At 61.2% G+C, this 11,291-nt stretch overlaps 7 protein-coding genes across 7 annotated transcripts; 3 read left to right on the forward strand and 4 right to left on the reverse strand.

Moving 5' to 3' along the window:
* Positions 1-226: 226 nt before the first annotated feature.
* On the reverse strand, positions 227-1,623 carry RHTO_05239 (UDP-Glc/Gal endoplasmic reticulum nucleotide sugar transporter; the record flags this gene model as incomplete). Its single annotated transcript, XM_016418901.1, has 4 exons — positions 227-283; positions 339-1,363; positions 1,462-1,474; positions 1,534-1,623. 4 exons carry the CDS (start codon positions 1,621-1,623, stop codon positions 227-229), a joined length of 1,185 nt encoding a protein of 394 aa, XP_016270195.1.
* A 565-nt stretch (positions 1,624-2,188) lies between these two features.
* Positions 2,189-4,660, forward strand: RHTO_05240 (tetratricopeptide repeat containing protein; the record flags this gene model as incomplete). The annotated part of the gene is made up of 6 exons (XM_016418902.1): positions 2,189-2,269; positions 2,331-2,445; positions 2,510-3,295; positions 3,350-3,761; positions 3,815-4,128; positions 4,182-4,660. 6 exons carry the CDS (start codon positions 2,189-2,191, stop codon positions 4,658-4,660), a joined length of 2,187 nt encoding a protein of 728 aa, XP_016270196.1.
* A 47-nt stretch (positions 4,661-4,707) lies between these two features.
* On the reverse strand, positions 4,708-5,807 carry RHTO_05242 (ribosome recycling factor; the record flags this gene model as incomplete). The annotated part of the gene is made up of 5 exons (XM_016418904.1): positions 4,708-4,723; positions 4,781-4,845; positions 4,901-5,161; positions 5,222-5,337; positions 5,396-5,807. 5 exons carry the CDS (start codon positions 5,805-5,807, stop codon positions 4,708-4,710), a joined length of 870 nt encoding a protein of 289 aa, XP_016270197.1.
* Positions 5,808-5,892: 85 nt separating this feature from the next.
* RHTO_05241 (uncharacterized protein) lies at positions 5,893-6,542 on the forward strand (the record flags this gene model as incomplete). The annotated part of the gene is made up of 5 exons (XM_016418903.1): positions 5,893-5,895; positions 5,950-5,995; positions 6,062-6,308; positions 6,389-6,432; positions 6,487-6,542. 5 exons carry the CDS (start codon positions 5,893-5,895, stop codon positions 6,540-6,542), a joined length of 396 nt encoding a protein of 131 aa, XP_016270198.1.
* A 90-nt stretch (positions 6,543-6,632) lies between these two features.
* RHTO_05243 (tubulin folding cofactor C) lies at positions 6,633-7,838 on the reverse strand (the record flags this gene model as incomplete). Its single annotated transcript, XM_016418905.1, has 5 exons — positions 6,633-6,848; positions 6,908-7,018; positions 7,074-7,529; positions 7,588-7,718; positions 7,787-7,838. The coding sequence occupies 5 exons, from the start codon at positions 7,836-7,838 to the stop codon at positions 6,633-6,635; spliced, it is 966 nt and encodes a 321-aa protein (XP_016270199.1).
* A 707-nt stretch (positions 7,839-8,545) lies between these two features.
* On the forward strand, positions 8,546-9,393 carry RHTO_05244 (NADH dehydrogenase (ubiquinone) 1 alpha subcomplex 8; the record flags this gene model as incomplete). Its single annotated transcript, XM_016418906.1, has 5 exons — positions 8,546-8,645; positions 8,753-8,840; positions 8,923-8,995; positions 9,064-9,123; positions 9,304-9,393. 5 exons carry the CDS (start codon positions 8,546-8,548, stop codon positions 9,391-9,393), a joined length of 411 nt encoding a protein of 136 aa, XP_016270200.1.
* Positions 9,394-9,720: 327 nt separating this feature from the next.
* Positions 9,721-11,169, reverse strand: RHTO_05245 (Sec14-like protein; the record flags this gene model as incomplete). The annotated part of the gene is made up of 7 exons (XM_016418907.1): positions 9,721-10,089; positions 10,150-10,175; positions 10,238-10,509; positions 10,591-10,740; positions 10,803-10,867; positions 11,014-11,073; positions 11,155-11,169. 7 exons carry the CDS (start codon positions 11,167-11,169, stop codon positions 9,721-9,723), a joined length of 957 nt encoding a protein of 318 aa, XP_016270201.1.
* Between the last annotated feature and the right edge of the window lie 122 nt (positions 11,170-11,291).

The following is an 11,291-nucleotide window of genomic DNA, read 5'->3' on the forward strand; positions in this document are numbered from 1 at the left end:
GAATCGCTTGTCGCTTGTTGTGATCCGCTGTGGCTTCGCTTACTCAAGACTCTTCCACTTCGTACTGTTCCTTCACCGCCTCTCGTTCGTCTGGACCGCTTACCCTTCGGGGTTCTCGGGAGATAGATGCAACGATCGCTTGTTCTCGTCCTCAGTCCTGCGCATCCAGAGAGCACACACATGCGAGTTGCAAGTCAATGCGAGTCTAAAGCGATGCGAAACGAATCTACGCCTCCTTCCTGCCCGCCTTCTTGTGCTTCTTCTCGCGTCGAGCGATGATGGCCTGTCGGATACGAAGCGTGAGCAGCGCGTCGGGGAGGAATACGGAGCGAACGCACCTCCATCGCCACCGCGCCAAAGACCATCCCAACTCCCGCCCACTGACCCTTCGTCAAGCGGTGCTCGAAGACGAAGACGCTCAGCAGCATCGTCGCCATCTTACGCGTGACGGTGATCGTGACGAGGGTGAGTGAACCGTAGAGGGAGAGAGTGGCGAAGATGAAGAGCTGGCCGATTGAGCCGGTCAAGCCGAAGAGGAGGATGTCCACTTTGACGGAGGGGTGGGTGCGGATGAAGGCGAGGGCGGAGGAGAGCTCGTTGAAGTGTGCGCCGGAGCCAGCCGAGGCGGGAAGGAGGAAGGAAGGTGTAAGGGAGAAGGGGAAGATGAGGGCCGCGAAGGTGAAGAGCGTTGCGAACGCGTTCATGAAGAACATCATCTGCTCGCCGTCGAGAGTGAAGGTCGAGAAGACGTGGTCCTGCGTCGCGTTGACGACGCCGTCGAAGATGAGGTTGATGGCGAGGAGGACGAGGCCGAGGACGCTGCTCGTCTCGCGGCCCCCGACCTTGCCAGGCTTGGACGGCTTGAACGCCATGAAAGCCCAAATGCCCGCCGTAACGAGCGCGACGAGCGCATACTTGTGGAAGGGGAACTTGCGGCGGTAGAGGAGGATGTTCATGAGCATGACGGGAACGAGCTTGCACGACTTGCCGAGGAGGAGGGTCGGGAAGGAGATGTGCGAGAGGGCGAGGAAGCCGAAGGGCGCGGCGGACGAGGCGACGAGGGCGATGAAGGCGTAAAGTCGAAGCAGACGGCCAACGTCGGTCGACTTCTGTGTTGCTGTCCCGTTCATCCCGTTCACCCCGTTCGAGGTCGCCTTCTCCTTCGGTAAGGTCGGCTGCGAGCGCGCGCTCGGCAAGCCCAGGACTTCTCTCCAAGCGACGCCGTGTCGCTTCTTCGTGATGACGAGGTAGAGGAACGCCGAGAAGACGGAGAAGATCGACTGGACGGTGTTCATGAAGAGGACGGAGCGGAACTTGTCGCTTGTAGGGAAGGTTCCGGTTGAGAGGTATGGCGTCGTTGACACTGTGGAGCATCAGGTCAGCATGATGTACGCGCCTGAAGCGTCCTGCCTTGCAGTAGATCGCAGGAAACGGCGGAGGAACAGGCAAAACGGAGCTTACGCCGCTCCTGACACTGTCGAGAAGACTCGGGTCAGCTTCTCTCGCCAGGGGAGAGAATATACCGTCACGCACCAGTGCCCAAACGAGGAACGAGACGTAGATGCCGCCCACACAGATCCCCAGCTGCACGAGCGGATTCACACGGGTGTCCTGTGCGGCCATCTTCACTCCTTTTCCGCCTGCCGGTTGACCAGTCGTGTACAGCTGTATCCTTCGAGGTCTCTGCGCCTTACTGAGCCTTCCGCTGCTGAGTTCGCTGAGGTTGATGTCGCCGGAGCGAGCGGGACGTGGAGAGGTGTTGCGAGATGGCGGCGAGCTGCTGTTCGGGTCGGCGCGTCTAGAAAGAGTGCGAGAGGTCCTCGGTAGCTTCAGAGCGTGTCACAGGCTGCTCAAGCCGACTTGAGGAGCGAGACGGGGACCAAGTCGGTTCACCGCCTCCCTCTTCGACCTCGACAACCTCGCTGGCTTACTCCGCCGTCCTCGCGGGCGCTGTGCGCACGCTCACAAGCTCCATGGTGTCATCGTCGATGCTCCCGCGCTTCTCACAGCTCGCCGGAATCTCCGCGGGCGATGTCGACGGACCTTGCACTCCTCATCTCTCTCTGACGCCTGCCTGCTTTGTGTGACTCTACCGGTTGACCTGAAGACCTTGCTCTTGATCGCCTCGTCCGCTGTGGTCCGCGCCGGCTCCCAGGCTGAGCGTCTACCCTGATTCTCCTCCTCACCCATGGCTATCGAGGCACTCGCGGCCGTTGGCGCCGCCGTTCAGATTCTCAAGACTCTGTACGAGTACTACAACATTCACAAGGTGCGCTCTGGATCGCCCCCGGGCTCCCGAGTCTCTCGCTCACTGATGCTCCCTTCGACAGCGCAACAAGGCTTTGCTCGACATACTCGAGAGCTTCAGCGCAAATGTGGAGATTGCCTTCGAGCGCTTGAAGGCGAGGGAGGACATGCTGAGCCTGGGGCAGAACGATGCTCTCGGTATGTCCGACTCTCGCTTTCCGCACAGGCTGCTCGCTCGCTCATGCCGTCGCCTCGCACCCAGCCTCAATCGAGCGCGACTTCACAAACGCCAAGAACTGGCTCGTCGCGAACGACAAGAACCTCCGCAGCGTCTGGACGGCATTGCAGGCTGCCGACAAGCTGAAGGACCTTGACGACCGCTTGACGAAAGCCTTCGCCTCAAAGATGTCGATCGCCATCTTCACCGCCTTGCAAGACACACGCGCCGGCGTGATCAAGATCCAGACAACGCTTGAAGGTCTGCCGACGAATTTGTCTGATGTCTGCCGCACCTCGACGAAGGAGGCGATTCACGAGGCCATTTCGGAGCTGAAGCAGGAAGCGTACGCTGCGGTTGGCGGGAGCGACGGGCGGGACAGGGGATTCAGGAATGGCGAGGCGGAAAAGATCATCTCGCAGCTCGTCGACCAGCTCGCCGAGCAGGAGCGGATCAAGGAGGACGAAGAGCTCCTCTTCGAAGCCGGATATGCCCCCCTCGAACCGACAAAGCCCTCGCCAGTACCTTACACCCCCGCTAGCTCCTCCGCCAGTCGACGGTCCTCGCAGTACATCCCCGCCTCCGTTCCGTCAGATCTCGACAACCCGTTCGAACCTTCCTCATCCCGAGCCAGCTCAATCTCCTCCCGCCGTCCCTACTCCTCTTCCTTACGCTCGTCGACGCTCGTCGAGTCAGACAACGAGAGCCTAGCGACGGTCAGCAGGGCGAAGGGTAAAGAGCCGCTCTACAAGGTCCCGAACGACTTGGTCCTGCTCAGCGCCAAAGATGCCTCGACCGGCACCGACCTGATCGACCCGATCCTAGCGAGCGGTGAGTCGGTCCGCTAGCTGCCGAAATTGCGCAAGCTGATTTGCCTCTCGGTAGACGGGAACATTTACGACCGCTGGAGTCTCGTCGAGTCGTCCACCACCCCGGACGCATCGCTTCGGATCGTCGGGAACGTCGTTCAGCTGCGAGACGTCCTCTTTACCTCCTTTCCTGAGCGCCGAGCCATCTTCGAGCAGCGTCGGCGGGACTTTGAGCGGAAGACGCTCGACTTGTACGCCTCGGCCAGCTACAATGACCTACCGCGACTGGCACACCACCTCTCACACGTCCTGCTCTTCGATGCGACTTCCGTCTCACTGCGCGTCAGGCGAGGACTCGTCTACTATCGCTTGCGGTTCCTCCAGGAGGCGCTTGTCGACCTGAACGAGGGTGTCCAGCGAGCGGAAGAATCTGGCGAAGCGAGGATAGACGTCTTGCGTGCGCGAGCGTTGGTGTTGGAGGAGTTGCAGTGCGTTTCCCTCCGTCTCATGATGCCGCCGATGCTGACTTCGGCTCGCCCAGCGACACCGACGCATCTCTCCGCGACGTCGAGGCTGTCCTCTCCACCGAGTCAAATGACGTACTCTGCCTCTCCCTTCGCGCTTCGCTTCGCGGCAACACCGGCGACACCGCCGCCGCTCAAGCAGATCTCGCCGCGACGAACACCGCCATCCGCAGCGGCAAAGTCTACCGAAGCAAGCTCGGAGACAGCGACTGCGACCTCGAGTACCTCGCGCGTGGATGGGCGTACTCTGTGGTGCGCGACTTTGCGGCGGCTGCGGCGGACTTTGGATTCAGCGCGAATTTGCGGAACCCACCTGATCCGTATGCGACGGGTGCGCTCCCCGCTCTTCGCTGGGTTGGTTGTCGCTCACACACGCTCTCGCAGCCTGCCATGCTCTCGCCAAGCTCAAGGACGAAGAAGCGCGAGGCGTCCTGTCGTCCGAGACGATCGCGACGACTGGTATCCAGCTCGACGACGCTATCGAGCGAATTCGTAAGGTCGCTCTCTCAACAGCCGAAGCCAGCGGCGACAGAAGCTTCACGACCAGCGGCGCGCCGGTCTTTCGCGTGCAGAGAGACGAAGGTCTCCCACCCGCCGTCTTCCCGACTCTCCTTCTTCGCGCCTCCGCTCGAGCAACACAAGGCGAGTTCGAGCTCGCCCTGCACGATTTTGAGACAGCGATGCGACTCCGTCCAGCCTGTGTTAGGGACGCGCCGAACTTGCGGTGCGCGCTGGCGGAGTTGCGCGTCATGTGCGGTGACAGGGAGGGTGCGGAGCGGGAGTTCGACCTGGCGATGGCAGCAGCGGCGGGTAAAGAGCAGCGAGCGGATGTGTTAGCGCAGCGGCGGCAGCATGGACTGTGACTGGACGCATCGAGGGGAAAATAGGGAAAGGGTATTGCATGCGATGCCTACTCGTCCATGACACTGCCGAGAGGAGCGACGTCAGTCGGAGCGCGGGACAGTGAGGCAGACTTGACCCACATCTTCTTGATGTCCTCGAAAATCCTGTCCACCTCGGCCGTCTTCTTCTTGGTCGCGTCGTCCAGCTGCACGTCGAAGCGTCAGACAGCCTCCATACGTCAAAGTCGAGCTACTACGCACCTTCTTGCCCTCCTGCCTCGCCTCGGAAGTCCCGATAATCTTCTGGTCCGTGTCCCGCTTGATATCCTTCTGTCCGTCCGTCCTGACCTTCCTGATCGCCTGCCGCGTCTTCTCGCACAACGTCTGCGCATCTCGGACGAGCTGGTGTCGCTTGTCATCGTCCGCCTTCGGTACCGGGACGCGGAGCTTGGTGTCGCCTTCAGGAAGCGGGGCGAGGCCCAGGGGCGAGGCGTAGATGGCGTCCGAGACGAGCTTGACGAACTGCGAGGCAAACGCGGGTCAGGAATCGTTCACAAGCGCATTCAAGAGAACGAGGCGCACCGAGGGTTCGTAGCAGTTCACGATCAGCTCCTTGCCGTCCTTGACCGAGACAGCCGCGAACTCGTTCAACGGCCGCCGTCCTTCGGGCGAGTCAACGCGAACATTGTCGAGCAGGGCTGTGGAGGAGAAGGTAAGACGAGCGTCGCTCCGACACAACGAAACGAGCAAACTTACACGGCTTGACCGTGTCAACGCGGCCGACGATCTGCTTAAGCGATACCCTGAGCCGGTCGATAGCTTCCGACATGTCCTTCTCCAGCTTCTTCAACTCGAACTGCTCGCCGGGAAGCTGCGTGTCGGTCAAATCCTCCTCGACGACATGCTTCCCCTTGCCCTTCCTGGAGACCTGAACGACGACGTGCTCGTCTTCCTCGTCCTCTTCCTCCTCCCGACCCTTGTTGCCACCTTTGCCGCCCTTCTTGCCCGCCTTTGTCTTCTTCGTGCGGACTTGGAGCGAGTTGAGAGGTGAAGGCGATGAGAATGCGAGAACGGCGAAGGGCGGGAGGAAGGGAGTTGCGGGAGAGATGCGCGCGGCAGCAAGGCGCATTGTAGGTCTCAACAGAGTCTGAGCAGCCCTGGAAGCCATCTCGAGCGAGAGCCAGCGAACAGTCACCGCGAGACCTCCGTCCTCCTCGACGGTCGACCTTGCACGCTTCACTGCGCCTCTCAGAATGGTGCGTACAGCCTGACTCTGGGTTGAGACAGACATTGACAGCCGGTTCGCGCAGCCCCGCGCACACCCGCTGTCCTCGCTCCGCCTCAAGGTCTCGAAGAGTGCGTCCTCCCTCGTCGTGACGCACCGCTCGTCTCGCTGACCATGGAAGAGCTTCTCCTGCACAGCTACCATCCTCCTACCCGTCTCATCATCCACAACCCTCGCCTCCCTCCGCTCGCTCGCCCTCACCGCCCTCCAAGCAACCGCCTCTTCTGCCTCCCAGGACGACCCCGACCTGCCTGCCCTCCCTTCTTCCGCAAACGACATCGCGCTGTGGCGGCTAGAGGCGCCGGAGAAGCAGGCGGACGGATTGGCGAGCGAGAAATGGGTCAGGCTTAGGGACGAAAAGAGCGGTGCGGACAGATGGGGAGTGTGCGTGCCCGCTTCGCTTGCTTCCGCCAAGTTCTGCATGAGAGCAGACTTGCTGATTCAGGATCCTGTTGGTGGCACAGTGCGGAGGCTGAGGAGATCGGCGTTAGCTTCAAGTCTGCGGATGGTTCGTTTCGCTCGCTTTCCCTCTATCCCTCAACTCACTCCATGCCGCTCGCAGGCACCTTCCCTACGCCCGTCATCGTCCGGCCAGTCGACGACTACGAGGAGCAGTAACTTTGAGGGAGCTTGTAGCCGTGAACGATACCCTATCCATCCGAGCAATACCCATCTTCACCCCTCTCCGAGCCTAGTCTGCGTGGCAAACTACTGCTTTGCTCCGTCGACAAGCCCGTCTACCACCCGCAAAGCACCCGCTCTCGCCTGCTCCCACCCGTCCTGCTCGCTGCGTAGGAAAGGCTCAATCTCCGCTTCTTCTGCCGACTTAGCTCGTCGCCAGTTCGGCGAGGGTCGTTGGGGCGTCGCGAAGGGGTCGTCGAAGTCTTGGACGGCGAAGCTGGCGGTCGAGGCTGAGGAGGGGTTCTGCAGACGGACGGAGAGTCAGTCACAGGACGCGCCACAAGAGAGCAAGCTGGACGCACCGGGAGCGAGCGAGGGTGAGAACCAAAGACGAGACCCTTACACCGCTCGATGATGGGCGAGCTGCCGGCCGCGAGGAGTACGAGGCAATTCGTCGAGTCGTGCACGCGGAACTGCGCGATGCGAACAGTCGGCAAGCTGTCGTGTTTAGGCGAATGGCGAACGCACCTGATGTCCGCCCAATACTAGCACACAGCGCTGACAGTTCTGGACCATGACGCTTCCTCCGCTGATGAGGGGCAAGACCACGACCGAGTCCACGATGTCCGACAAGTACAGCGCCGAGAAGCGGTCCGACAGAATCGAGCTGGCTGGAGTTGAGGTGAGGTTGACGTAACATCGGGAGAGGGAGGTGAGGGCGAGAGCTTCAGCTGCTGAAGAGGCAGGGCTGGCGGGCAGATCGGCGGAGGAGAGGTAGGAGTCGCTTCGGGAGGTGATGGTTAGGGGTGTGGGCGGTATCGAGGAAGATTTAGACGCCGTTGCGATGGAGGAGGCGGGAGGCGGAGGTGTTGCGGCGGGAGGTGCTGGAATCGCGCTTCGCGGAGCGGCCACCGAGCGCTTGAAGCTGAACTTCGACTTCGGTGCCGCCTGCGAGCTCAGCGCATCCTGCGCCGCCTTGAGCTCCTGCAAGAGTTCGCGGTCAGTCACAACGTCTTAAGCAGACGACATCCGCCGGACGCACCCGCTCACACCGTCGAAGCTCCGAGTTCGGGATCTCGACCGCGCTCGCGGTCAGTTGTTCCGACAGGCGCTGTAGGCGAGGCGAGAGTTCGCTAGCTGCGGCCAACTTGCCTTCGATTGCGCTCTGTAAAGCTTTAGACGAGGGGAAAGAGCATTAGAAGCGGGTTCACAGACGTGTGGAAGGTGTGAGACGGACACACAGCGGAGCTCGGCAGTCCATCGCTCAACAAACGCTAAGGGTGACTCGTCCATAGCGAGAGATGAGGCGGAAGTCTGTGAACAGCGCTTGAAGTGAGCCGGCACAGATTTGAAGGGAACGAGATGAGCGGCTTACAAGGTCGCCGACTAGAGAAGAGTCTGAATCGCACGTCGAGAATGAACGGAGGCTGCCGCCGTGTGCAAGAAGAAGCGAACACCCAGTCGACCAATCGAGCGAGGAGCAGAGGGACGAGAGAGGCGTTCGAGTCGCGGGAAACAGCCGCTGGCGGGATTGTCGAGTCCTCCCAGTCAAGCACGAGTCTCCAGCAAGCGTCTCGTCGCTGTCGAGTGTGTGGGAACGGAGCAAGCCTCGCTCGAGGACCGGCGAGAGGGTCGCCTCTGGCTGCACCACCCTCCCGCTCTCCTCGCCAGCATGGTGAGCTGGCTGTTCAGACGGCCAGATAGACCGCAGCTGACGACTCTGATCGCACCCACAGTCGTCAGAACGCGAGGCAAAGTGAGGACGCCAGCGCTGCTCCATCGCCGACTCGCTCGCATCGTGTGCTGACCCGCTCTCTCCCGCTTGCTGTGCACCAGGGTCCCGTCGAAGAGCTATGTCGAGTGCGTGGATCCCAGTCCCATTCGAACGAAGCCATTCGAGCTGACGGTAGTTGCATCCGACCCGTCCCCCTCCTCATCGCATCCTGCCCGACCAACTCGCTCGTTCGACCCGCTGTGTGCGCCATGACAGGCCGGCACCCATGCCCTCGTCGGTACCGCACGTCGACGAGCTCGGCGTCACCTCGGCACCGCTCAAGTCGGCATCCTTCTTCCTCGGCGAGTACTGCAAGCCCTACAACGGTGAGTCTGGCGCATTCGGCAGACTGCTCATCCCGGCCATGCTGCGGCACTGGCGACGAGGGGCTACACCACCATGTCCTTGCGCTGACCTGGCTCGCTCTCCGCAGAGGACTTCATGCTGTGCAAGGCGGAGAATCGGGATCCTGAACACTGCCTGAAGGAGGGACGGAAAGTGACGCGCTGTGCACAGGACTTGTGAGTCTGAGCGGTCCCTTTCGGTGATATGTCGGCGGCTTGGGTGGGCGAGCTGCTGACTGAGGATTCCAACCGCTCGCAGGATTGCCAAGGTCCGGTCGACGTGCTTGAAGGAGTTTGACGCGCACTGGCAATGCCTGGAGAACAACAACCAGGTGCGTGAACAGCTGAAGCACAGGAGGCCGCTCAGGGATGCTGACGCCGCTTGTTCCGTCACTTGCAGGAGTTCTACCTGTGCCGAAAGGAGGAGAGGGTTTTCAACAACTGCGTGTTTGAGAAGCTGGTGCGTACAATAGTCCTGTGCTGCCGCTCGCCCAGCGCTGACAGCCGCGCTTTCGCATGTCTCCGCAATTCACCCCGCTCCGTGTCCTTCGCCGACGTCTCGTCTCTGCACCCCTTCCATCTACTCCTTCTCCGCCGGCTTTTCGTCCCGCCTCGTCCACACCGACTTCGCCGCGAGCAGAAGCTGAAGAAGGACATCCCCGGCTCGCCAGAAGGCAAGCCTCAGATCCACGAGAAGACGTGGCCCATCTACGGCGCCATCCAGAAGTAAACGCGCTTCCTCGACCTCCCTCGCGTTGCGGTCCCCTTTATACCTTTCCAGCCGCCGTCTTTTCGCCGCCCTCGAGTGTGGTAGAAGGGCTTTTGAAAGGAATGCAGAGCATTCGGTTTTTGTTCTTCGAGGCCTGGCGCATGCTCTCGAGAGACGGGCGAGGCGAGGCAATAGGGGTATTACATGATGCGCTGCCGAACAAGGGGAGGGGGAGCAAATGAGGGAGAGAGTGCAAAGCGTCCTTGGGCAACGAGGGAAATCTAGGAGCTTCGCGAAAGAAAGAAGAGAGGGCATAGAATGAGAGGACGAGGGCGTGATACGAGCCACTTACGCCTGCACGGCGGTAGATTGAGGAACGACGGCGGTTCCCTGACCCGGACCGGCAATCAAGCCCTGCTCGTCTCCCCGCTCGACGCTCACGCTCTGCTTGAGCTTCTCCAACGCCTGGACCGTCTCCTCCTTAGTCTTGCCCTTCCAAGGACCCGCATCGCTCATCGAGCACCCGCCAGCGCACTCGCACTCGCCGCCAAGGAACTTGGGGAGCGAGTCGGCCGGCACTTGCTTGAGAAGCTCGTCGCGGTACGAGGAACCGAGAATGTGGATCTTGGCGACTGTCGCCTCGTCGAGCCAGCCCTTGACGAGGGACCAGACGGTCGAGAAAGCCCACGGCGCGTTGATGATGTAGAACTTGCCCATCTGCGCGGTGGACGAGTGTCAGCGGCAACTCCGCGAGAAGCTCGGGGATGCCATGCGCACCGATTCAGGGTAGTTGTTTTGCGAAACTGCGAGGCAAGCGGGGAGTCAGCCTGGTGTGAGAATAACGAGGGACTGCGGCGGGACTCACTCGCCGACGCCTCCTGAACATAGTTCTTGACCTTCCAGAACTGGCTCAACCCGACGCCCTTCAAGTCCATGATGGTGCAGCTCGTCTCGATGACATGGCCCTGGAGCTCGGAGCAGATGGGGAGGCGCTCGCGCTGGAACTTTTCGTACTCGACGACGAGCGACTGCATTTGTCGTTCCGGCGTCGTCACCTTGTACAGCTCGGTCAGGTCGAGCTTGCCGAGCTGCTCGATGTAGACGGGGCGGCCGTCCTTGTCCGTCTTGTGGTAGAATCTGCGAACGCAGCTTAGCACTTATCAGCTTCGGGAGCAAATTATACGCTACATCAGTCGAACGAGGGCAGCTGCTACGCACCGGGGGTAGAGCTTGTCGACCTCCGGCTTCTCCTTGTAGTCGAACGTCTCGTACAGCTCGTCGACGTGGAACGACTGCTTCCACTTCTGCGTGTCGATCCACATGATCTTGGCCTTGGCGAGGTCGAACTTGCGGGCGCGGAGGAAGCGCCTGTGCGGGTACAAGCGAGTTTAGACTGGCGAAGGTGTGAGAGCGCGAGGAGGGGGACGAACAGGAGCATGGCGTCGTCGTGCTTGGCCGGGTCATAGTAGCCCTCCGCAGCGAGCTCCTGCTTGAACTGTCACGAGCACACCGCAAGCACCAGCAGAGCGTGTGGGCGGGGCGAGAGCGAGGCGTGTGCAGGTCGCGTCGATGAGCGAGATGGGAGGGCGAGCACCTCGTCAGCGGGTGAGCTTGCTTGGCCAGTGAAGTGGCAGCAGGCACCTGTTGGAGGGTAGCCTTTTGCTCCTGCGTCAGGTTCCCTGGGTGTCCGCTTGTTGGGTACTGCGGGCGATGAGGACGAGCGAGTGAGCGACGGGACCAAACGACGCGCGAGTTGGACTGGCTGGGTAGTCGAGTACTCACTCTGCCTGCAGCCATCGTTGCTTGCGTACTTGCGCGGTTGGTGAAGCTGCGTGAGCTGGTCGTGCCCGACCCCGTCGACGTCGTTGCTCTTCCGGAGACCCGTACTTGGTTTCGCTTACTCTACTCGCCAGGGACTG

This window comes from Rhodotorula toruloides, assembly GCF_000320785.1.
Source record: "Rhodotorula toruloides NP11 unplaced genomic scaffold Scaffold31, whole genome shotgun sequence".
NCBI lineage: Eukaryota > Fungi > Basidiomycota > Microbotryomycetes > Sporidiobolales > Sporidiobolaceae > Rhodotorula > Rhodotorula toruloides.